General features: G+C 39.3%; 1 protein-coding gene across 4 annotated transcripts in view; it reads left to right on the plus strand.

Moving 5' to 3' along the window:
* TNS2 (tensin 2) overlaps nt 1–23,265 on the plus strand; it is a 1,145,004-nt gene that overhangs the window by 807,573 nt on the left and 314,166 nt on the right. For all 4 annotated transcript variants that reach the window (XM_044083852.1, XM_044083850.1, XM_044083851.1 and 1 more), the window contains one exon: nt 1,334–1,375. In XM_044083852.1, the coding sequence (XP_043939787.1) occupies nt 1,334–1,375 (42 nt within the window). The remainder of the gene's footprint in view (nt 1–1,333; nt 1,376–23,265) is intronic.

A 23,265-nucleotide genomic window follows, 5' to 3' on the forward strand; every position in this document is an offset into this window, starting at 1 on the left:
TCCTGCCCTGCAGTAGCAGAATAGGGGGAAAAAATCTAAGTATATACTCTTTTTGCACACAAAAGGAAACTTAATTTGAATCACAGCAACCGAAAACGCCATTTCCAGGAAATATCAGTTGTTTGGGAGATGTGGTTTGCCTCTGGGCATATCCATTGACTCGATATTTCCAGCTGGTTACTAAATCCAAGGAAATTACTGGATTTAGGGGTGCTTCTGCATGTATAAGCTGAAGGGTAGTGATGGCTTTCAGTGCTTCCTTTTTAATAATTTTGAAAAGTATAAATAAACTGGCATAAGACGTCAGCTGAGCATTTTGTAGTGGTGAATTTTTGAAACAAGTTCATGTGGGCAACATGAGTAGCAACTTATTGTGGGACTTGCATAGACTGACTTTTTAACTGTGTTAATTTAAGCAGAAAACCAATTTTTATAAGTGTTTATCATCTAGAAATGTATGTACATGTAAAATAAATGTATTGTAAATGTTTATGTAAATGTTGAAGTGTTCTGCTCATATAAGTTCCATACCTTGCATCCATCAATAGCACCCTATGCATTTTAATTTCTTGAACTATATTGTTTTACCTTCTACCTAGAAGAACTTAAGGGCTGACCTATTTTGGGACAGCCATGAATTAAAAACAAATTGCAATTGAGAGTTAGTCATACCTTATAATTTTGGTGGGCCTGCTAACCAGTAGAGTGGTGAGTTTGTTTTTACTTTCAAAAAGAAAACAAAGAATCCAGCTATAGTTTTCAGTCGTACTAGCAGTCTCTATAAAATACATGTAACCATAATGTCTATATGTTTTTTTAACTTTAAAATACTTTTTAGAGCTAGTTAGATTGTTATGCTCCTTAAAATGTGTGCAGAATGGGCATCAGACGAAGAAAATCCAAGCTTTGCCGATTTAGTCAAAAGTGTTCTGCATTATTTTAATGCCTGCCCAGACAGAATGCACATTAAAGCTCCTGCACTATACGGGGAACATTTTGTTTTGGAAATTTTATTTTTAATTGTGTTTTGTTTTTCTGCTGTTGCACTATGGTTTACCTCTAGTGCTACTGTTTAGCATGTATAGGGAACTGAAGAGTAAACATCCTACAGAGAAAAGCTGAACTACCAGCAGGGATGTGACTCAGATTCAGACTGGATGGAACTGTTGCGGCTGTGAGGTCAGGAGAGGCTTGCAGAATCCAGCTGTGGCTGCTGCAGCCTTGGCTTGTAACCCTGAGTTCATTTACCAGGAAGAGAGAGGATTGGTTGTTTTCTGGATCTGCTAACAGTAATTCACTCTTTTTTTGTTCTCATTTGCTTTTTCCCACACAGCAAAGACGGGGCACAGCACCGACAGCTCAAATCGAGCATCTGGTAAGTAATAATTGCTATTAATGTTATTTTGTTTGTCGTATTTGTTCTTTTAAATATTATAAGGGCCAGTGTTGTTTGGAAAGTTTATTTTTCTGTCTCTTAGTTGACAGCGTAACTGGATTGCTACATTGAATCATTATTTATAACTTTGTAGAGGCAGGAAGCTTGGGTGGTATAGAAACAGAAATGTAAGAATGATGCTAGTATAAATTCAAATTATAACTAAAATTTTCATTGAATATAAACAGTTCTGTAAACAGCATGGCATGTTACTGGGTTGTACAGTTATAACTTTATTGCAGTGAATGTAGTGGTCATCAGGTGATGGTGGCAGATGCTGTAATTCATGTTCTGTGTCAAATACAAGCACTGCAACAGAAGTTAAAACCTGCTTACCTGAAAGGTAGATGTGAAGCTGTGTACATGTTTGTTTCGCTGCCATGAGCTTCTTCTGTCCTGAGGTCACAATGCTGCTCTGTTATCAGATTGTAAGTGTCTTGATTATATGTACACCGAGCATATTGGCACCTATTAAAATTATCATTAAAGTAAGAATGGAAGCCAGCCAAGTCAAGTTTTGTTTTGGACAGTTAATGTACAAAAAGACAATGCGATTCCCTTTAGGAAAACTTGTATTAGCTGAAATATCTCGTGTGTTAGTCTGGTGGATTTTGTTCAATATGAGAGAAGTCAAGGAGAACAATATTTTGGAAGTAGGAATCATGTTTAGAATGCAGTCAGATAGTGGCGGCTTCCAAAATGCTTGTGGGATAAATTGCATTGGTTGTTTGATTAGTGTAATATAAATATGAGAGACCCTGTAGGTCCCATTGATCAGTAAAACAGAGACTGGTTGTAAATGCTGACATTAAATAAGTTGCATTTAATTAAAGCCAATTACAAGTTTTCCTCTTTTCTTATTGTTTGCGGGTAAGTAGTTACATTTTTTATTTCAAAACCACAAAATCAAAGCAAAGTTTTGCAAGTTCTGATTAGGAAATGGAGACTGTTCAGCTGGCCAAATGAAAAAGAGAATTCCATAAATTAAATTTGTACAAAGTGCTAGGTTTAGAGAATTCTGTTCTCTACTGCTTTGTTAGATGCAGAGCCTTGTTGCATGTTCTTTTCCTGTTACCTTTTGCCTGCTGTGAAAAAGCCTTTCCATTCTAATAACAAGCATCCAAACTGTCATTACCAGCTTTGGTGACAAACCACACTGAAGTCAAGAAACTGTGTTTATGCTTGATACACTTAATGGAATTAAGGTGGGTGAAAATCCTGTCTACCCCAAGTAATCAGTTCTCAGCATACCTTTCAGACGTCCCTGATTTTCAGGGATGTCCCTGATTTTGACACAAATTTTAGCTCTGTCCCTCTTAATCCCTTCTGAAACTGGTGACTTTTGGAGACATGATGGTGAGTTACTCTTAATAAATAATGACAATAATTAGATTTAAGGACTTATTTTATTTCAGGAAATGTATATTAATTCATATTATCTTATTGTGTTAACATCAAAAGTTAACAGTGCTAGTATTTTAAAAAGGGTCCCTGATTATTTCTGGATGTGTCCCTGATTCTGTTGAGATTTGTTCTTATTTAGTTGAGAGCTATGGTTCTCAGCATGTGGCAAGATCTACAGCCCCCTTTTTTTGAGTTCCTTTAAAGACTGCTTTGCAAGCAGAACTTTCATTCAGTGCTGTATAGAAAAGTCTTACACAATGGTGAAGGAAGGAAATGTCTCAAATCTGAGCATTTCAGATACAATCCCCAGATAGTTACCCCCCCTCCCTTTTTTTCATCCTTTCTTTCATCAGTATCAGGTAGCTTTGAGCTTTATGTGTAACAGACAAGTTAATTCAAGGACTCTGCCACCCCTGTGTATGACTTGAATTTGTCCCATGTCCCTTTGACACTCATATACCCTTCTCCCCATTTTATTCCTCATCTCCCCTCCCTCTCATGTGCTTTTCTCCCTTTGGTACTTCATAGGTTCATAGATTAGTACGAAGCTAACTGCCCTTGCGAGCCATTTTAAGCCTACCCAATTGTCCCTTGTGAGACTCAAACCCTGCACCTTGTGTTTGCAAGGCAAACACCTTAACCATTAGGCCACCCTTCTCACTTCCACATCCTTTCTCTCTCAGTGGTGCATCCACATCCTTTGTCTTTCTGTGATACATCACATTCTTTCTTTTTATTCAAAGGTCCCAGTTTTCTTAGTGTTTCCCAACACACTTCTGTGTGTCGGGTCTGCACTGCATGCTTTCTGCCAGCTTAATTTGCCTTTTTCTGTATGGCCTCCAGAAATGCAGACAGTATTCCAGATGCATTAGTAATGCCCTCTGATTGCCACACACGTCTACTCCTGGTTGGAGGGTCGATTACTGGTGCTGGAATAGGGTGAGCAGAATGTGAGGAAGCTGCACCTAAAGTAATATGGAAAAAGGAAAACAATCTGTTTAATGATGTGCGTTCCACCACTATGAACTTAAGTGCATACTGTCTTGTTCTTCATGCATCAATTGCACAGATGTAGGTTTTAGATCAGTAATCCCATTTTATGTACTGCATTGTTCATTTCATTAAACTCATTACACTCTGCATTTCCTACTTAATACTGTACTTTGTTACATTCTTTGTATATGTAATACCATATGGACCAGGGTAACTCTGAAAATCACTTATATGATCTGCATGCAACCCAGGTTACCAAAAGTTAGTAAGTAAATAAACTAGTGTTACTGCAACCGTACTCAGTCCCACTATTAGTAAAATGTTATTGTGTACAGAATGGCTTAAGTCCAGGAGATGTTCTGCAGTGAAACAGATAATGAACCAGGATACCACTGTCATTCAGCCTGGAATCCACACTTTTCATTCCTGTTTATAAACAAGTCACTGTATCAAGATAACTCTGATAGCTTCCTGTGTGCTAGGTGTAGCTGGATTTGATTAGAGTGAAATGAGTTGTGATGTCTGCCTTGCTCCTATCTCAGCCCTTAAAATTTGGTGCTGTGGTGATTTATTGCTCTTACAAAGCCTAGTTTTTGTGCCTGAAATGGGGAAGTTGTACAGACGAGGATGGATAGCCTTGGAGGAGATGTCACGGAGGTCTCTGACCAAATAATACTGTTAACTCAGACCAGCTGTGTTCAGGAGGAGGCAACAAGATGTGGTTTATTAAAGTAAATGAGGAGTAAATGTGTACCTCTGAAAAGTACATTTCGTGTCCCATTCTGTGTAAACAAAGCAAAGTCAAATTCAGTCAAGTCAGTCTGTGATGCAGAATGGTTGGTGCATTATTTAAACACTGAGAACGAAGTACAGTTTTTTTAACTAAGTAGAAATGTTTTAGATAAATAGGCGTGCTGGTATCTACCACATCCAGAAACCAATTAGCAGGGTCTTTTACCAAACAACATTTTTTAAACTAGGTCTTTTTCTGTCCTACCAGAATTCCTTTTCTTGACAGATGGATATCACTCATATTATTCCGCCCATCATACTGTCGGTTTGTTTATAGTGAGGGCAATATCCATTTGTTGGAATGCTGTCATCCTGTTGTGTTACATGAGGGATTTTGTGTGTTAAGTACCATCCTGTCCTATTTACAGCAAGGCAACACACACACTGCCAAAGTTAAGCGCTGCAGTAATGGTGCTGTTTAGATGCTTCAGACACGGGCCAGGTGCAGAGCATCACAATATTTGGTAAGGCAGGTATTGTGCTCTGATGATAAGCAGCTGTTGCTCTGTTACTTTAACAGCTGTTGAACAGCAGCAAGACCTCAGTCTAACCCTCCCAAGGGATAAGAAAGCTACTTCAGTTCTTGATCTGCTGATTTTAACCAGGTCACTTTGACATACCCTGGGTGAAAGCTTTCGAGTGGATTTGGAACAGAGCATCATTTGGACATGTTGAAAATGCTTGGTCAGCTCATGGTCATAAGTAGCCCACTTGCCCATTTACCAAATTAATAAATTAAAAAACACACAGGCACCAGTCTGCCTTCATTGTGTAACACATAGGCAGGATAAGTTAACTGTATCCATTCTTTATCCTCTTTCTTGCCATGTACTTTGCCAGCTCCACAGTCCTTTATATTTCTTATAAATGTATTGTTCTAATTATGGAGAGATTACTTGGTTTTGCTCATAGAAATCTTATCTAATATTCTGTTTTCTGTCCTCCACATTCGGCCATAATGCCAGCACTTTTCAGATTGACATAAACCATAATTTCAGTCTGGCAATAGGTGCTCCTGTGAAGACTCAGTGCTCTCACCTGGCTTAATGGAGGAAGGGCAAGTCTGGCTGGGAATATTTTTTGTGAATTCATACTGAATGAGTACTGACACTGTTAATGAAAAAGGAGTGCTGCGAATCTCAGAAACCTGGCATTAGAGCGCCAGAAGAATTTCATCAAGCAATTTCAGCAGGGGTACAGAAAGAGAGCTCGTGTGGCACCCTTAACAATAAGTAATTCCCATGTTTACTATGCTGAAGCTAAGTCACAGGGCAGCCAAACACAAGAAATCCTTTCACAGCAAGTGATTGCACAAGCACTCTGATGTTGCACATATGTGATAAATGTGTTTTCGTTTATTAGGTCCTTGAGCCATGTCTGGTGCAAAGCACAAACAGCATTTGCCGAGTCACACTCTGTCCATAAAATTATTTTAATCAGCGTCATCTATATGCCTTTGTTGTTACCATATTTCTTAGTTGTACAAGTGGCTCATCCCCCGCCCTGGAAAAGTAATATGTTTTTAATACATCTTGTCTCCCAGCTGTCTGCAAACCATCAGCCCTCTTTTGGCTCAATTAACCTATTTGTTCCCCACAGGGAAAAAGACCGTCATAACAAGCCATCATCTAGGCAGCCATTGCATTTTTAAGTAAGTCGTCACTCTTCTGTTCACAGTAATATCCATGGGCTTTGGACTGCAATGCCATCCTACCAGGCGCATGCAGTATCATATCTGCCCGATTCTCAGAATATGCACTAGTACGGGTAGTCTCTACTGGATGTCGTTACAGCCGCAGGCCTAGCTGCCCCCTATGTTAGGTGCGCCACAGCTGGCTGCTTCAATGCCTAAGTTGTTGATCGGTCCCAGGATTTGTGGGTCACAGTCAGAGAGTTGTCTCAAAAAAGTGACATTATCATCACACTTCACTCGTTTCCTGTTTTCAGTTGTGACAATTGTTTTTGATTGAATTGTGACTCGAAGAAATGGCTGTTAAAGAATTCTCGCTTTCCTGTAAATTAATGTGTGTATAAATGTGTGTGTCTTTCTATATAGATATAGACACAAACACATGCCAGTTGAAGGAGTCAGTAAAACAAAATGAAATGTCCAAGCTTTAGATAAATATAGACAGATTTTATAATTCCTCGGTTATGATTTCACATGTAATGGTAATGAACTTTACTTTCACCAAAAAAAGTTTGAGTAATTGCGAGCTTGGGGAAAATAAAATGCCTTTTATTTTTTTCTCGGGTTTACCTCTAGAATATTGCACTTATTGGCATTTTCTTGGCTTCATTAAATATCTTTGGAAACTTCCTGGGCATAACCTCAGCCCACTTTTCAGTATTTCAGTACACAGCTATCAGACGACATTATCTGGTGCTTACAGCTAAAAAGCCCTGTATGACTTTTTGTAACAGAACTCCAAATGAACGCTTGTATTCCCACAGAGTGAGTGTGTTTTGCATTTCTGCAATTTTCCCATGGAGTCCAGGATTTAAAATAAATGCTCTTTCACCCACAAAAGTGCATTTCTGCTTTTTGCCTGCTGGCACTTTCTACGCCTTTGAGACAACTGGTAGTCAGAAAAATACAGCTGTTGGGAAACTTCTTATCCTTTGGAACCATTAAATTATACACGCACATTTTCCTGTTTAGCTACTGCAAATGTCAGACCAACACAATGTGTCTGATAAAAAGACTGTCAGATCATTTGTGTACACCTGCACGTGGTGTTTGTTTTTCCATTTTGGAGAGTACAAGTGTCTGTCATGTTCTACATACTTTTGCACAGGGGCATTGCATGTTCTGAGACCTGTACTGGAGCAGTTGATGGCAGATAGAAGCACCCTTATCAGTGCTTGCCTAGGACAAGTAAGGGCAGTAGATACTGCACCCTCCTTCCACCATGCATGTCTCTCTCCGTGTGTCAACTACTGCCTGGTCTTTCAGCTTTGACTGTAGGCACTTTGTGTTGCACTTCGACAGGACACTCTGACCTAGTCAGAGAAGGGCACTTAAAAATGTCACAAAGCCATTGATAAAAGTACCAGTCTGAACTTGGTTGCATAGTTGATTAGTGCATCCATTATTCCTTATTTGTTTACCAAGGAAGCATAAAGTATGTGCTCCAAAGCCTTGGGCAGATGGCATGGGACCAAATCAAACAAAGTCATAGCAGTTTGCAGATGATGTGACTTACTGGAACATTTTCTAAGAGTCTCTGATCAATTAAGTGGATAATATGCATGCCAAGCTAGCTGGTCAGGGCCATTTTTGCCTTCTTATTTAGCACAGCAATAAATAGCTTGAGTAAGTTTAAAAAAAAATTCAAAGAATAGGCAATGGAAACTTCAGGCCCATCAGTTTACCTTCTGTAGAATTGAGGGCTATTGGAAGTCATCTTGAAGAGGACGCTGAACTTGCTCATCTGGGGAAGGAGCACAGATTTTTCTAGAGAAGGCTGCATCAGGTTGTTACCGTTTAATTCATCACATGGTTTACAGGTGATGTTGAGTAAGACTAAACAGTTGCTTAGCAAATCATTTTGACTCTCCACATTGGTGAGTTGGTTTATGGGTTGCTGGGGGTTGATGAACATGAGAGTCCATTGTCTGAGTGACTCAAGCTACAGTAGACCTTAGAGGACGAAACCCTTTGTAATTAGGGTAACACAGTGCTTCGATGCTTTATTGCTTAACACATTTTGAAAATCTTAAATCAATGTGTCTGAGGGTATATTTGCATAGTTGCATACTTACAAAAATTGGTGGCATCGTAGCCTATCTGACTGATCTATTTTTGCTTCATATCTTTTGTATTTTTACAAGACTATTCTGGTCATATTCTACCTTTAATGATTTTTCTTTCTACGGACAAATGTCTCTTGAATCCTTTTATAGATTTTATGCAGCCCGGATAGACTCTAGCTAAAAAGGTGTTATAAAACTTGTATCTGGTATACTGTGTAGATTTATCTGAAAATAATGTCATATTTGTTATCACAAGTTTATCCACAACCTTGGGTATGGCATTCCCTAAAATTACCATATTCAAAAAACTTGCCCTGAAATTTGTTCCCTGTTCGTACAACACAAGATATTTCATTTATTACCTACCACATCTATATGCCAACATATTTCATGTATATGTATCTGTTTATGTATGATATGCTCTGTATATCTCTGTTTCTCTATTTATCTATTGTGTGTATGTGTGTGTGTGGGAGTGTATTGTATGTACCATGGTGATTCTTTTTCTAGATCCTGTGGCGCACACGTCACCATTATTTATTTATTTATTTTACATTTGTTTACTGGGAAAGTCCAACTGGACAGAGGTCCTTTTTCAGCGGTGGCCCGGGGAGAAAAGCTCGAACAGACAAATTAGCATTAGCATTAAAGATTGATAAGAACACTTCCTAGATGAGTTACATTGCTAATTCGCTGTTAATTCCTGAGAGTAAAATTTAGGTACAAGGCAGACTGAAATAGAATCAGTCAAGATCGAAGGCCTGTTATGAGCAAGAATCCAGAAGTCTTCCTGACTTGCAGGAAGCAGAATGTCTGAATTTATCAGGGTTTGGCTTAGCAACCACCATTTTAAGCAGCACATAAGTGGTAAATCTGTACAAGTAAATGAGGAACTGTTTGCACCTCCACTGATCTGAATTGATTCCTTTGTCTTTTTGGGGGTGTTTACATATCAGGAGTCAAACCCGCACAACATGCCACATGGGGTTCTGAGGGAGTTCCCCACTCTAAGGAGGCTCATATCCTCCTCATTGCCTTTTTGGACTGTTGTACTGATTTGTCATTGCTTCCTTGCACTCACTTTACCATTAATTTATTCTCTCATTGCACTTTACTGTCTGCTTTTCTGTCTTGTGTTTTTAATTGCTATTGTTTTATTTTGATCTTTTAATTGCATCTATGATTATGCATTGCCTAAGCACATTAATCAATATAAAATTGAAGGTAGCTTAACTTGCAAGCCTGTTTGTAGCATGTCAGCAGTATGATGAAGGATGTACTATAAAAACAAATACCCACTGGAGTCGCTCCTTTTTAGAAGCTCTAGCTTTAACCCTTGCTTTTGCTGCACCAGTGATTCCTGTTGCCCTGATGTCAGATACTTATGTTCTGCACCACTTACCCCATGCCAGCTCTAACTTTCTGAACCCCGTCTCTGTCAGCTCTGACGATACAAATGTTGTCTTGTACCAGACCCTCCTACACTTTCAAGCCTTTCCCTTCATTGTTGGAAAGTCCAGCTTTTATTGGAACTACAGGCTGTGAAGGCCACTGTTGTAAGACATGCAAAGGCATACAAGCCCCCATTTTCTGCCTAATCTCTTTGTCATGACCACCTTTTCAGGATTCTCTCCAGTCTTACAAAGAACTCTCTGGGTTCATAAGAGCATCCATCTTCCTCCATCAGGAAAGATCATGTTTTTTATATTAGACAGAAAACTCTAAGCAGAGCTTTATTTCTTCTGGATAGAGCTGGTTCTTAAGGATACTGTTTTTGTGGTGTGAACACAGAGGCTGGTCTGCTAGTACCAGTAAGGGCTCACCAATTCAGACATCTGTGGAGTTTGAGTCCCTGTTGAGTAAAACCCTAAGACAGATACCTTTGTAATTTTAGTGGTCGATTAACAGAAATCAGTGACCCAGATATCTGACTTCGCTTCTGTCAAACAGGAGTCCCACAATTTTGACAAGTTAGAGAAGAAGGCTTATTCAGCAGTGATCCGAGCTATCCAGTTCACTCATGAGTGTCTTCAGCAGAGACTTCAATATCTTTGTGACTCTCTAGTTAGTCCTTCCCCTGCTGCTGTAGCACTGTTGGATGCAAGTATGTATTGCAGCTGTCAAACAAAACACAAAACCAACCAAGTTAAAAACTTAAAAACGAATGCAAAAACAAAAACGGGAGCAATAGAAGCCGGCTACGGTCAAAACTGCTTGTAAAAAACTGTTTATTGTAAGCGCTTTTGGCTAGGTAAGTACCTGGCCTTCTCGAAACAAAACAGTTGAATAAAACACAGAAACTCCTTATATACACTTAATTAAGCACATAATTAACCACAGCAGTTTTAATTAGTCAGCTCAGAAATGGGTATTTAAAGTAACATTACCACTCCAAATCTACGAGCTGACATTAGATATTAACAGCTTAGTTATAACCTGTTTGTTCAATGAAAATTAAACATACATTAAAGCACTATTTAAAAACTTTACTATACATCCTAGCCATTGAATTAATTTCTTTAAAATTTTTTATTAATCAAACTATTATATATATATATATATATATATATACATATATATACATATATATATATATATATATATATTTTGTTATATATTATATATAACACATAACCAATAGGTCCATTCTAAAAAAATATTATTATTTAAAATAGATGTTATTGAGTCTCCTTACCAAGCTTATTAAAATATACCATATTGTCATTACAATTTAATATGGCAATATTAGAATTATATTAGAATAATTAATAGTATACCTACACATCAGTTCTTTTCTTAGTCATAATACAACCTAACATAAAAATTCTAAATATAATAATAAACCACAATATTATTATGTACACTTAATGATAACCATAATGTTATAAATTATCCTATATTATATAGAAAAATAGCCTACTTTATATATTCAGTATTTACTTATATAAGATCTTATTATTATAAATAAGTAAATATACATAAATACTTATGTGTATATAAGTAAATTGTATAAATACTATTCACACATAAGTGTTAGATGATACCAGCGCTAAGTTACCAAAAAGCAAAAAGACATTAAAATGATATCTCATCTTAAATGTTGAACTTTAAATTAACATTATGGTTATCATTAAGTGTACATAATAATATTTTAAATAATAATATTTTTTTAGAATGGACCTATTGGTTATGTGTTATATATAATATATAAAATATAACATAAAATATATATATATATATATATATATATATATATATATATATATAATTGATTAATAAAAATTTTTAAAGAAATTAATTCAATGGCTAGGATGTATAGTAAAGTTTTTAAATAGTGCTTTAATGTATGTTTAATTTTCATTGAACAAACAGGTTATAACTAAGCTGTTAATATCTAATTTCAGCTCGTAGATTTGGAGTGGTAATGTTACTTTAAATACCCATTTCTGAGCTGACTAATTAAAACTGCTGTGGTTAATTATGTGTTTAATTAAGTGTATATAAGGAGGTTTTGTGTTTTATTCAACTGTTTTGTCTGAAGAAGGCCAGGTACTTACCTAGCCGAAAGCACTTACAATAAACAGTTTTTTACAAGCAGTTTTGACCGTAGCCAGCTTCTATTGCTCCTGTTTTTGTTTTTACATGTATTGCAGCTGTACTAGTTCCTGGTTGTTTTTATGAGTCAGGTCTTGTCACCAGTCATATATTTGTCTTTGTTGCTGCTAAGAGAGGTACTATTAGTGGTCTCCACGTGCACAGATGACTTAGTTATTTCATCTTCATAATAAAGTCACAGAGCATATTTATTTATTATAATATGTTGACCTGGCTGGGCAAAGCCCACTTTACACTGCACATTCTGAGAGAAAAACCTACCTGAAGTGAACTTTTTATTTATGGACAGGTATTCATATACAGGAAGGTTTAAACTGCAATAAGTCACACTTTCCACAGCTAAATAATCTTGGTGATTGAATGGAGTATGTGCCATCCACAGCTAAATAATCTTAGTGATTGAATGGAGTCTGTGTCACTGTAGATACTGATCAAATTAAATTAGATTTTATGAAATGGATTCTTGCATTAGAGAGGTGATTCCATTTGGACCAGACAGTTGGGAACTGATTGAGACCATACACATTAGGATCTTGTCCAGTGTAGAAAAGTAGATTGGAAGGCTCTGTCCAGTTCACTCTCAAGTGCCTTCAGCAGACGCTTCAAAATCACTTTGATAACTCTCTAGTTAGTCCTTCCCCTGCAATTGTAGGACTGTTGGATGTAAATGCTGTAAGACTATTGGATGTACTGCACAGATGTGATGCATGCATACCTGCATCTCAGCCTCCCCTAGGAATGCAGGGTATTCCTTAGAATGCTGTGGTCTAAGAGCAGTATTCATTTATTCCACTCTCCTTCCAGATGGCATTACTATCAGTCTCTTTATATATGTATCATAGAACGCATAGTGCTTGTGGCTGCAGTTCACTGCCTGGCACTCCTGGTTGTCCCATGTTTGGTTGACTGGCTGTTATGAGACCAGGATGAGCTAGTAATACTCCTAAACATCTGTCTGCAGTCATTTGCTATTTCTCTTCAAAACCTCAGCTTTGAAGCTCTATTCATGTAGAGAGATAAAAATCCTGACTATGGCCTACGTGATCTGACTTCAAGCAATAGCCCAGACATCTGCTACAGTTGGTGAATGAAAAATGGGCATGCCTGATGTTCTTCGTCTTCCCTTGCTGCAGTCCTGACTATTGGGTATAGTCCGCGTCCCAGTCGGCCCGAATACCAGAGGGTCATGGCGCCTTAGACTGGCGTCACATTTCAGTCTTTTTGCCGCATGGTCCGATGCAGAAGCAATTTTGCGAGTGCAGGTTGGCGTTCTGAGATTTTGGAGTTTCAGACCGAGTACAGAGTTGGCTAAGTAACCTGTAACCCGGGAACATTTTGGTTTTTCTTGCCTCAGTATATTACGGATGTCAGAAAAAGTGAATAACTGTATTTCTTGTGGGAAGCAGATACCGCATAGGGATTATCATACATTGTGTATACCTTGTTTAGGGCCTGAGCACGACGTTGTTGGTTGCCGCTCTTGTGCTAGATTTAATAAGCGCACTATTAAGAGGAGGCTTGATTGTGCTAGGTTAGTGTTTGGGAAGCGTTGCAATTATACTATGCCGTCGGATGCTCCGGCGCCTGCTTCATCTACGAAGCGCAAGGACAAAACAGTGAAGTCTAGGGTGAGGAACCGGCAGTCCCGGACGTCGGTCCTTTAGAAGGCTCAGGAGCCAGAGGTTTTGCCAGGAGTCTCTATGGAGTCTCAGGCAGATACTTTACTGTTACAGGATGTGCCCTCTCAGGAAGTAGGCCAGGCTGAGGGGCTTCTCAGGTAACTGTTCTTCCCTCTCTTCCCAAGGTAGTTAGGGCCTCTCCTTCTGTTTCCAGAGCTTCTTTTAGAGGAAGGCCAAGTTCAGCTTCTGTAGGGCTTCTCCTAGCATTTGGCTCTGTGCCTAAGAAACATATGCTTAAAATGGCTGAAGATTTGATTACTCTGATTAGAGGTTCTATGCCCCACCTGATAAGAGGCCTAGGGTGGAACAGGAGTTTGATAGTTTTGAACAGTGTTCACAGGCTTCAGAGTCTTCTGTGGAAGACTTGCAAGAGTTTCCTGCTTATTCTGATTCTGATGTGGATGATTCCACTCCTTCAGCTTCTCCTCCTGAGGATTTTTCATTTTCAGAGACTCTTCACTCCATGAGGGAGCACTTTAAATGGGAAGGCCAACATTACTCTGACTCCAGAAAAAGGCTTAGTGAATTCTTGTTTTGCCTCAGCATAGGCCCTTAGCTATTCCTCCTGTGTTGAATGTGGTGGAGGATGTTTTGCAGAGGCTTCTCTGAACCCTGATTCCTTGCCTCCTGCTCCTGTTAAGCCTGATAGGTATTATAGGGTGCCCGCTCATAAGTATTTGTTTAAGAGTCCCAGGGCGGACCCAGAAACTGTTTCTCATGGGCCTAAAGGTGTTAAAGCTTCTGTTGTTAAAAATCCTGTACCCTCTGATAAAGAGGCAAGGGCTTTGGATAGGTGGGGTAAGAAAGTATATACTTCTTCCACTCTAGCCATGAGGGCGTTGAATTGTCAATTTCATATGCTGATATATCAGAATTATCTCCTTTCACAATTGAAATCTAAGGTGGATGCTTTAGGTATTGAGTGTAAAGAATTGCTGGATTTGGTTCATGTGTCTGAACAAGTGGGTAAGCATTCTTTGCAGTGTGGTTTTGATGCTGTTCAGGCCTCCTCGAGGGTGGCTGCTACTAGTTCTGTTCTTCGCAGACATGCATGGTTGAAGGATCAGAATTTAGCTGAGCATGTTAAGACCAGGATTTTGGATGCTCCTTTACAGTCTGATGTGTTGTTTGGACCGCCTGTGGAAGCAGTTTTAAAGAAAATGGAGGACAAAGCTAAGTCTATGCAGACTGTTAAAGATTTTTGCAGGTGCAGCCTCCGAGTTTAGTAGAAATTGGCCTGCTAAGGGGTGGACATATCCTGCTTATGGTTCCCAGTCTAGGGGTAGATCTAGACGGGTAGGGGCAGGGCTCAAGGTTCGTTAGGCCTAGATCAGACAGTTCACCTGCTCAGACTTCTGGTGAGGGCAGGGGTCAGTCCTTTCGTAAGCAGAACCAATGACCTGCCCCTTCTGCTGCCAGTGCACTCTGGTCTGGCAGCTCCTTTGGGACGAAGATTGTCTCTTTTCAAAGAAAATTGGGATTTAATCACTCAAGACAGATGGGTGCTGGATATCATTCATCACGGGTACAGATTTTATTTCCACACAATGCCCCTTTCAAAGGCATGCCAGATGTTCCTCCTCCACAAAGAAAAGAGGCTCTCAAGCAAGTTTCTCAGTTACTCCAGATAGGGGCTATTCAGCCAGTCCCTGTGTCAGAAAGGCTTTTTATTCTCGCCTGTTCCTAGTACCAAAGAAGGGGAACACGTGGAGACCAATTTTGGATTTATCTATCCTCAACACTTATCTGGACATTCCCAAGTTCAAGATGTTGACGTTACAGCAACTGTTACCTCTGCTGGGCAAGGATCACTGGATGGTAACTTTGGATCTCAAGGAAGCTTACCTTCATGTGCCCATAAGGCTAAGTTGCAGAAAGTATCTGCGGTTTCGAACTGGAGATTTTCATTATCAGTTCTCTGCATTGCCCTTTGGCTTATCTACTGCCCAGAGTATTCACAAAGGTTCTGGCTCCAGTGATAGCTTACTTCAGGCTTCAAGGCATTCAAATTTATCCTTACTTGGACGACTGCCTGATTCTGGCTCAAGAAAAGAACACCTTCTACAGCATCTGGAATATGTCATAGCAGTGCTAAGATGCCTAGGGTATTCTGTGAACGAAATAAAGTCCAGTCTAGTACCCTCTCAAGACATGTGCTTTCTGGGTGTGAGACTGAATACAGCAGCCCAGATGGCCTTTTTAACCGGACAAACAAAAGAGTCTGTCACTTTACTTCCATCAACTATCTCATCAGTCCGTGCTGACTGCAAGGACAGTCCTTCAAGCATTAGGGTTCATGGCATCTTGTATTCTGGTGCTTCCCAATGCCAAACTGCATATGAGGAAGCTGCAATGGTATCTCAAAATGTATGGACACAGCACTGCCAAGATTTGGACACTGTCATTCAAATAATACCTTGCCTTCAAAAGGAATTCTTGTGGTGGGCTCAGGAATGTCACCTAAACAAGGGACTCTCTGTGACCCGGCCAGAGGCGAGTCAGATTTTAACGACAGATGCCTCGGACACTGCTTGGGAGCTCATCTAAATGGAAAGTGGATACAAGACAAGTGGCCTGCCAGACTACAGCATCTACATATCAACATGAAGGAGATGTTAGCAGTCCAGTTTGCATTGATGGCGTTCAAGGAGTTACTTCTTCCAGGGCAGGTGTTGATTCTGACAGACAACACAACTGTCATGTGGTACATCAACAAGCAAGGGGAACACATTCTTATCCTCTATGCAGGCAAGCAATGATTTTATGGGAGATAAGCCTGCAACTGACTCTTCAGGCAAGGTTTCTGCCAGGAGCACAGAACTCCCTAGCAGATGTATTAAGCAGACAAATCATGGATCCCCGGAAACTGGATCTTCATGTATTTCAGAAATTGACAGTGTCATGGGGAACTCCAGACATAGATCTGTTCGCTTCTCCACTAAACCACCAGCTGCCAAAGTATTGCACAAAGGGGTTTCATCACACAGCTTGGAAAGTGGATGCTCTGTCTTTCAGTTGGAAAAACCTTCATGTCTATGCTTTTCCACCTCTACCTCTTCTTCCAAAGGTATTACTAAAGGTCAGACAGGACAGGCCAAGGATGATTTTGATAGCTCCAGATTGGCCTCGGCAACACTGGTACCCACTTCTAAGGAGTCTTGTAAAGAAGCCTCCATGGCCTTTACCTCTGATTCCTCATCTGTTATCTCAGAAGGACGGTCATCTGCTCAATGTCAAGCTTCAATCTCTCCATCTCACAGCTTGGCATATTCTGTGTTGAAACATGGAAGGTCTCAGCTTCCTCAACAAGTTTTAAATGTGATTATGGAAGCTAGAAGGCCTAGTACTAGGAGAGTGTATGAAAAATGGAAGAGATTTTTATTTTGGTGTACAGCAAAGAATTTGGAGATTTCAGAGCCTAATTTGAGTGTGGCTCTTCAATATCTTACTGAGTTATTGGACAAAGGTTTGTCTTTCTCTTCCATAAAGATTCATGCTGCAGCAATTTCAGCTCACTATGATTGTGACCCACCTTTGTTTTCGCATCCTTTGTTCAAGCAGTTTCTTAGAGGGGCAAAGAATATAAGACCCCCATGTGAGCTCCTACTCCTGCTTGGGATCTCAATTTTGTGTTGGAAAAACTTACTCTACAACCCTGCTGAATTGAAATATTTGTCATGGAAGTGTTGGCTATTACTTCTGCAAGAAGGGTGTCCAGTAGAGCCCTTTTGATTTTCCATAAGGACAGGGTATCATTAATCCTTCCTTTATGCCTAAGGTGGTTTCTAGTGTGGCTTTAAACCAAACTATTCATTTGCCTACTTTTTGCAGATCCTCAAAATAAAGGGGAAAAGATTTTGCACACTTTAGATGTACACAGGCAATTTATTATTTGAGCAGGACTAAAGATTTTAGGCAGTCTCAGCAGTTACTTGTTTCTTTTGCTTTAAGTTCACAGGGCAAACCTGTGTCAAAACAAACTATTTCTAGGTGGATTGGCTTTTGCATTGCATTTTGTTATTCCCATCATGGCAAAGAGGTTCCAGCTGGGATTAGGCCTCATTCCACTAGGGCTACTGCCACTTCAACAGCATTTCTAAGGGGTGGCAACTAAGGATATTCTGGAAGCAGCTACTTGGAGTTCAGTGCATACTTTCTCTAGGCATTATCACCTGCCTATATACTCTAAGTCTAGAGCTGGTTTTGCCACAGCTGTTTTACAAGGCATGTTGTCAGCTCCTGCTACTTTATAATTTGCCAGCCTCCCTTACCTCTGCTTTGGGATTCTACCCAATAGTCAGGACTGCAGCAAAGAACATAGTACAGTTTTGTACCTACCATAAATGTAGATGTTCCTCTGTGTTTCAGGGTGGTTGTGTAGGTGCCTTTACATGCTTATATTTTTGTATATATATTACTGTATATATTGTACATGTTTATTGGTGCAGGTTGTTTTGGGACTTGTCTTTTGGGTCTTCTGACATCTGGGGCAAGAAAAGACTGAGGGACTATACCCAATAGTCAGGACTGCAGCAAGGGAATCCTCGAACATCTACATTTATGGTAGGTACAAAACTGTACTTTATCCTGTGGGGCTGGGACTGTGTCCAATGCCACAACCCCTTGGAGGAGGGGTAGAGATGCAGTGGATGTCCCGGGGTAAGCACTCAGCCACCAAGCTACAAAAATGGTTGCCTTCATCACATTTACATAGGTCCACGCACTTGTATGGGGAAGGGTATGTTTTCTCCAGTTGTGAAGCATGTTGCATGTCCCCTGCCAAGAGTAGGACTTAAGACCGTACTAAGTTTTTCCTTCATAACCGACAAGTGGGTAAGAACACAAACCACCACTATGGCTGTTTGTATAACAGCATAACCTAGCCAGCTCTTGCCCTCAGTGGGGAATTCCCAGGTCTGGGGAATGGATGGTTCTGGCTGAAAGGGGGAAACTCTGGCCAGCAGGCACACTAACAAAAAGCATGTGAAAAGCTCAGCATCACTGAAACTGTTCAGGACTACAGTATGTATTTCATATATTCCTTCTATGGAAATGGCATTTCATTGTGCTACGGCTAACAGAGTGGGCCTGTTTGAAAAATGGAGTGCATGGTCACATTTTCTTGCATTAATATTATGGTGGCATATGTTTTTATTATCCTGCTGGCTGCTGTACAGATACTTCACTGGGTAACACATTACCTTCAGCTGAAAAATTGCCACACTGCACCTGGACTTTTTCTTTTGCTGGATGTATGTAGATGTTCCCATCTGAGATGTGTCATAAAGGCCTGCCTTCTTTCCCCCAAATAAAAGGGAAAATTTGTACCTCATAAAGGCCTGCCTTCTTTCCTCCAAATAAAAGGGAAATTTGTACCTCGTATGACTACTTGGATGGCTTGAGTGTTCAGCTGGAAGCAGATCATTTCAAAGTCTTCAAAGCTCATGAGGAAGGCTAATTATATGCCATCTGATTTGGCTCACCCGTTCTGCTTTGTAGACTTTGGGGAATCGGATGTTCCCTGACCTTTTCTTAAATTAGGCTGCCAGTATATTTTCTAGTACATAAAAACTAGGACTATGTAAGATCTTAGCTTCAGAGCAAATATGCATTGTAGGTCTGGGGCTGGCCTGTGATCTGTCAGACCATATCAGAGATTTCCACATCCTGGGTCACATCGGCCTTTTTTCATATTCACTTATTTGGTGTCCAGTTACAATTGTGTTTAGGGACAACATATTTAGCATACAGTTTGCGGTTTACCATTGAGACCTTTTGGAGGTATCTTCATCAGCCAGTTGTATATGTCAGAGTTATGCTGTCTTCAGCAAAGAACAGGAAAAAAATTCTGTACTGTCTGTTTTATTTTTACTTGTTGACTGTGAATCCCCTTTACAGGTCAGACTATATGCTTCTCGTAGAAGGTCTGAGAGGGTTCCCTTAAGAATTCATGTTTACTCTCTCCAGATTTCATTCCTGACAACATTGTGGTTTAATTAAAACCCAAAGGTGCTCCCTTTTGTAGTTCACATGCAAGCCCACTGCCACATTCAGTTTTTAATCAGCGTGATTATTTTGTTCTCATTTAGTCACCTGTTTGTCTCTAGTTGTTTGTGTGCCGGCCTTCTGTCCTGCTGAAACAGATCATATCTCTTCCCCTTCTGCTGCTTGAAGATCATGTGACAAGGCTAATTTTCAGTTCTTTTCCCTAATGACTGGAATGTCTGCAGATGTTCAGTAGTGTGCCTAAGGCTAGTAGCCAAATCTATTTAATATTAAAAGTAGTTGTTTATTATCAGACTTCTGTCTGTGACACCAACACCAACACCAACAACACCCATGTTGTTGACACTAGGCCTTTTTGATGTTGGTTTTCCCAGCATCAGTTATGCTGAAGTCAGGTGTGCAGTGGAGTGCAATAGTGACACTGTATGTTGGACTAAGTATTTTCAAGTTGGCAAGTTAATGAAGTATGGCCTGTAATGGTGGATTTCATTCCCACATTCACACCTTAGAGTGCTGTGTGGTTGGAGCAAGTACCTAACTTTGCTCACGTTAAACTGAGTTAATGGAAACGTGTTTAAAATGCCAGTTTCACCCTCATCTCCGGTATACAAATCCTATTATCCTAATGCAACACCGCTCCTTCTCCCACTCTCAAACACAGTGCACTTCCCAGATGATTATGCAGTCAATCTGAATGTTGCATCTGGTACAACTTATGTTTATTTAGAGTGAAGTGGACAGTCAAAGTCAATATAAGTGATTTGCAGACATGAAGAGCTATTGTGTGCATGCATCGTGCTCATAACTTGGTCTTGAGGGTGTGAAACCTGCAGTATAAAAATGCTTTGAAGCCGATTTGTACTCTGTGGCTAACATTTTCTGAAAGACTGCAGGATTTACAGAAGCAACAGTGAAAAAAATATATTTGAGAGACAGTAATGAAAGGCATTTGCCTTTTAATATGGAAGGTGTGGAATACTAACACTACACCAAACATACTTCTCAACTATTCCCGATTTTACAGAATATCCTAATTTTGAATAATGTTTTTGCTGTGTCCCCAACAAGAATTTTAGGTTTTCTCGTAAATCATTGAGGATTGTAGTCGGTCAACAATGCTCGTTGGTACAGATTCATACTTATTGTTCAGAAATGTATGCTGATACAAAATCAAGTGTTGTTCTGTTACATTTTAACTGAATTAGAGTAATAGTCAAAAGTTGTCTGCCATTTTGAGTATTTGCACTCCCCCCCCCTCCCCCATTACCTTTCACTTTGTTCGGAATTCTTCAGCAAAGAAGTTGAGAGGTATGACACCAGTTGATGCAATGATGCTGCTCTTTAGGCTGTTGTATAGGTGGGAAAGTGTCAGGTGTATGAGAAGATACATCAGCAGCAAGACGGTTTTACGTGTGTGTGTGTGTGTGTGTGTGGGTGTGTGTGCGCGCGCGCACATGCTTGTGGATTTGCTTTGCACAAATACAAAAAAATAAAAGTGTATTGATTCTTAAATTTCTCAGATGATCACCTGTGGATTTCATTGAGAATTTCATAACAAGTTTAGTTAAGGAAAAGCTTTGGACACAGTAACCTCTCTTCAGAGTGGAGACCGAGACTTCAGTAGTACCCACCCTGTTGAAAGTCCACTCTGATCAAAAACTGAAACAAATGTGTATGTTTTGTATAATATATGTATGTATAAGTACATACATACATACATACGTATATTCTGATCTTTAAAAAAAAAACACCTTTATTGAATTATCACTTATATCATAGGCAAAGTTACATTTATAAAAAAAAAGTAATCAAACCATATTAACGAGTTGACATTTACAAATATTATAAATTACATGTATTGCTCTATACAATATAATCAAACCAACATTACATACATTACTCAGTTCCTGCCTTCACTTGAACCTCATTCCTCTGGCAAAACATCTTTCTGTATGTGTTGTTCCCACGATTTCCATTTTTCCTATGTAATTTACTCCTACCCTTTTCTAAAGATCCCACTTCCTGTTCTTTTGTCTCTGTTACACTATTCACTACTTCAAGTATGGTTGGCTTAAAAACTTTAATTTCCATTTTCCTAGTAATTGCATTTTTGGCAGCCACTGGAATTAAACTTAACAAGGCTTTACTCTGTATACGCAATTCAGATCCTGTATACTAGCTCAACAAATAATTTCATCAATTACACACATTTGCTTGCTCTGTATTCTTGACAGAGTACTCTGTAACAATTTTTAAAATCTGCCAACTCATTACACTGAGAATATATACTCCCAGGTACCCCTTCCTCCCCCAGTACACTTCCAACATTTGCCATCTACCTGAGGAAAAATTCTCTGGAGTTTGCTTGAAGTATTAAAGTACCTGTGGAAACACTTTTAGGCAAAATTCCTAACTCTTTTATAGTTTGTTGCTTATTTGTGAGCCATGCAGATGTCCTCCCATTGCTTGTTTGTGAATTTCTTATCCAGGCTGTCTTCTTAAACCTTTCTAACCTCCTCTGAGTGATTCCTATAGTTATCGCGCAGTATTCTATATGCCCTAATAATTGTCTCCTTTTTAACATTGTCTGTTCTAGATTCAACTAAAAACTCAACCAGTGCAGAGTCTTTTGTTTAGAATTCCCCTATCCATTTCTTTTTGCCTATATACTGATATCAATCCCTGATAGAGAAGGCAGTGTCTAGCCTGCAGTCCAAATGTCTTCATGGCTTCTTCCCTTTCTATATTACTTTTCATTTTGTAATTATTTGTTCCCAATACCGTGATTCCTCTCCCAGCTTCCTCCAGCAAATTCCAATCCCCTCTGGCCTATTCTCTTTGCCCCTAATTGCAGTCATCCTTAGTGGCAGAATCTTCTTTCTCCATTCCCGTGTTGGCTTATTTCTTAGTAGACTTTCTGCTACTTTATGAATATAATGTTCTCTATGACTGTTGTTATTCTTCTTAAGGATCTGCATCCAAAATACCACTGTATCCTTATTTCTTGACTTACCCCTGGTTTCATCATCATAATTCCTTTTCACTTTGAGTTGTAGCTTTCTGTTTGTATTGTGTATATGAGCCTTAATATAAAAGCTCTAAAATATCCCTTCATATCAGGTAATCCTTAAAGTTCTTGTTCTGTTGGGGAGGATCATGTAATCCAGCTTCACACATGTCCTCTCAGCTTTTTGTTAAATAATATTAACAGTTTTTCGTCTCTTTGATAAAAATATGCCTAACCTGTGTATAAAACTAAAGGGGCTAAAATATTTTTACTGCTTCTATCTTGCTCTTCATATCCATAAGAAAGAGCGTCCAGTTTCCTAGTTTGTGTCTTTTTTTAGTTTCTTCCCACATGTCCTTTGCTGCCATCATCCTAAATACTTCATGTTATCATGTCCCATAAATATGGGTATTGCTGAATGTGTGGGTACATAGTTTACAGCTATAACCTTTGTTTTATCTTTGTTAATTTTATATCCTAAAAAAAGTAACTGTCTCAGAATGTTCCATAACACTGAGATGTCATTTTTTGGTTGAAGTTCATATTCTCATCTCAATGTTCTTCTTTTGTATTCATAA

The sequence above is a fragment of the Protopterus annectens genome, chromosome 9.part0 (genome assembly GCF_019279795.1).
Source record: "Protopterus annectens isolate FY-2018-M chromosome 9.part0, PAN1.0, whole genome shotgun sequence".
NCBI classification, from domain to species: domain Eukaryota; kingdom Metazoa; phylum Chordata; order Ceratodontiformes; family Protopteridae; genus Protopterus; species Protopterus annectens.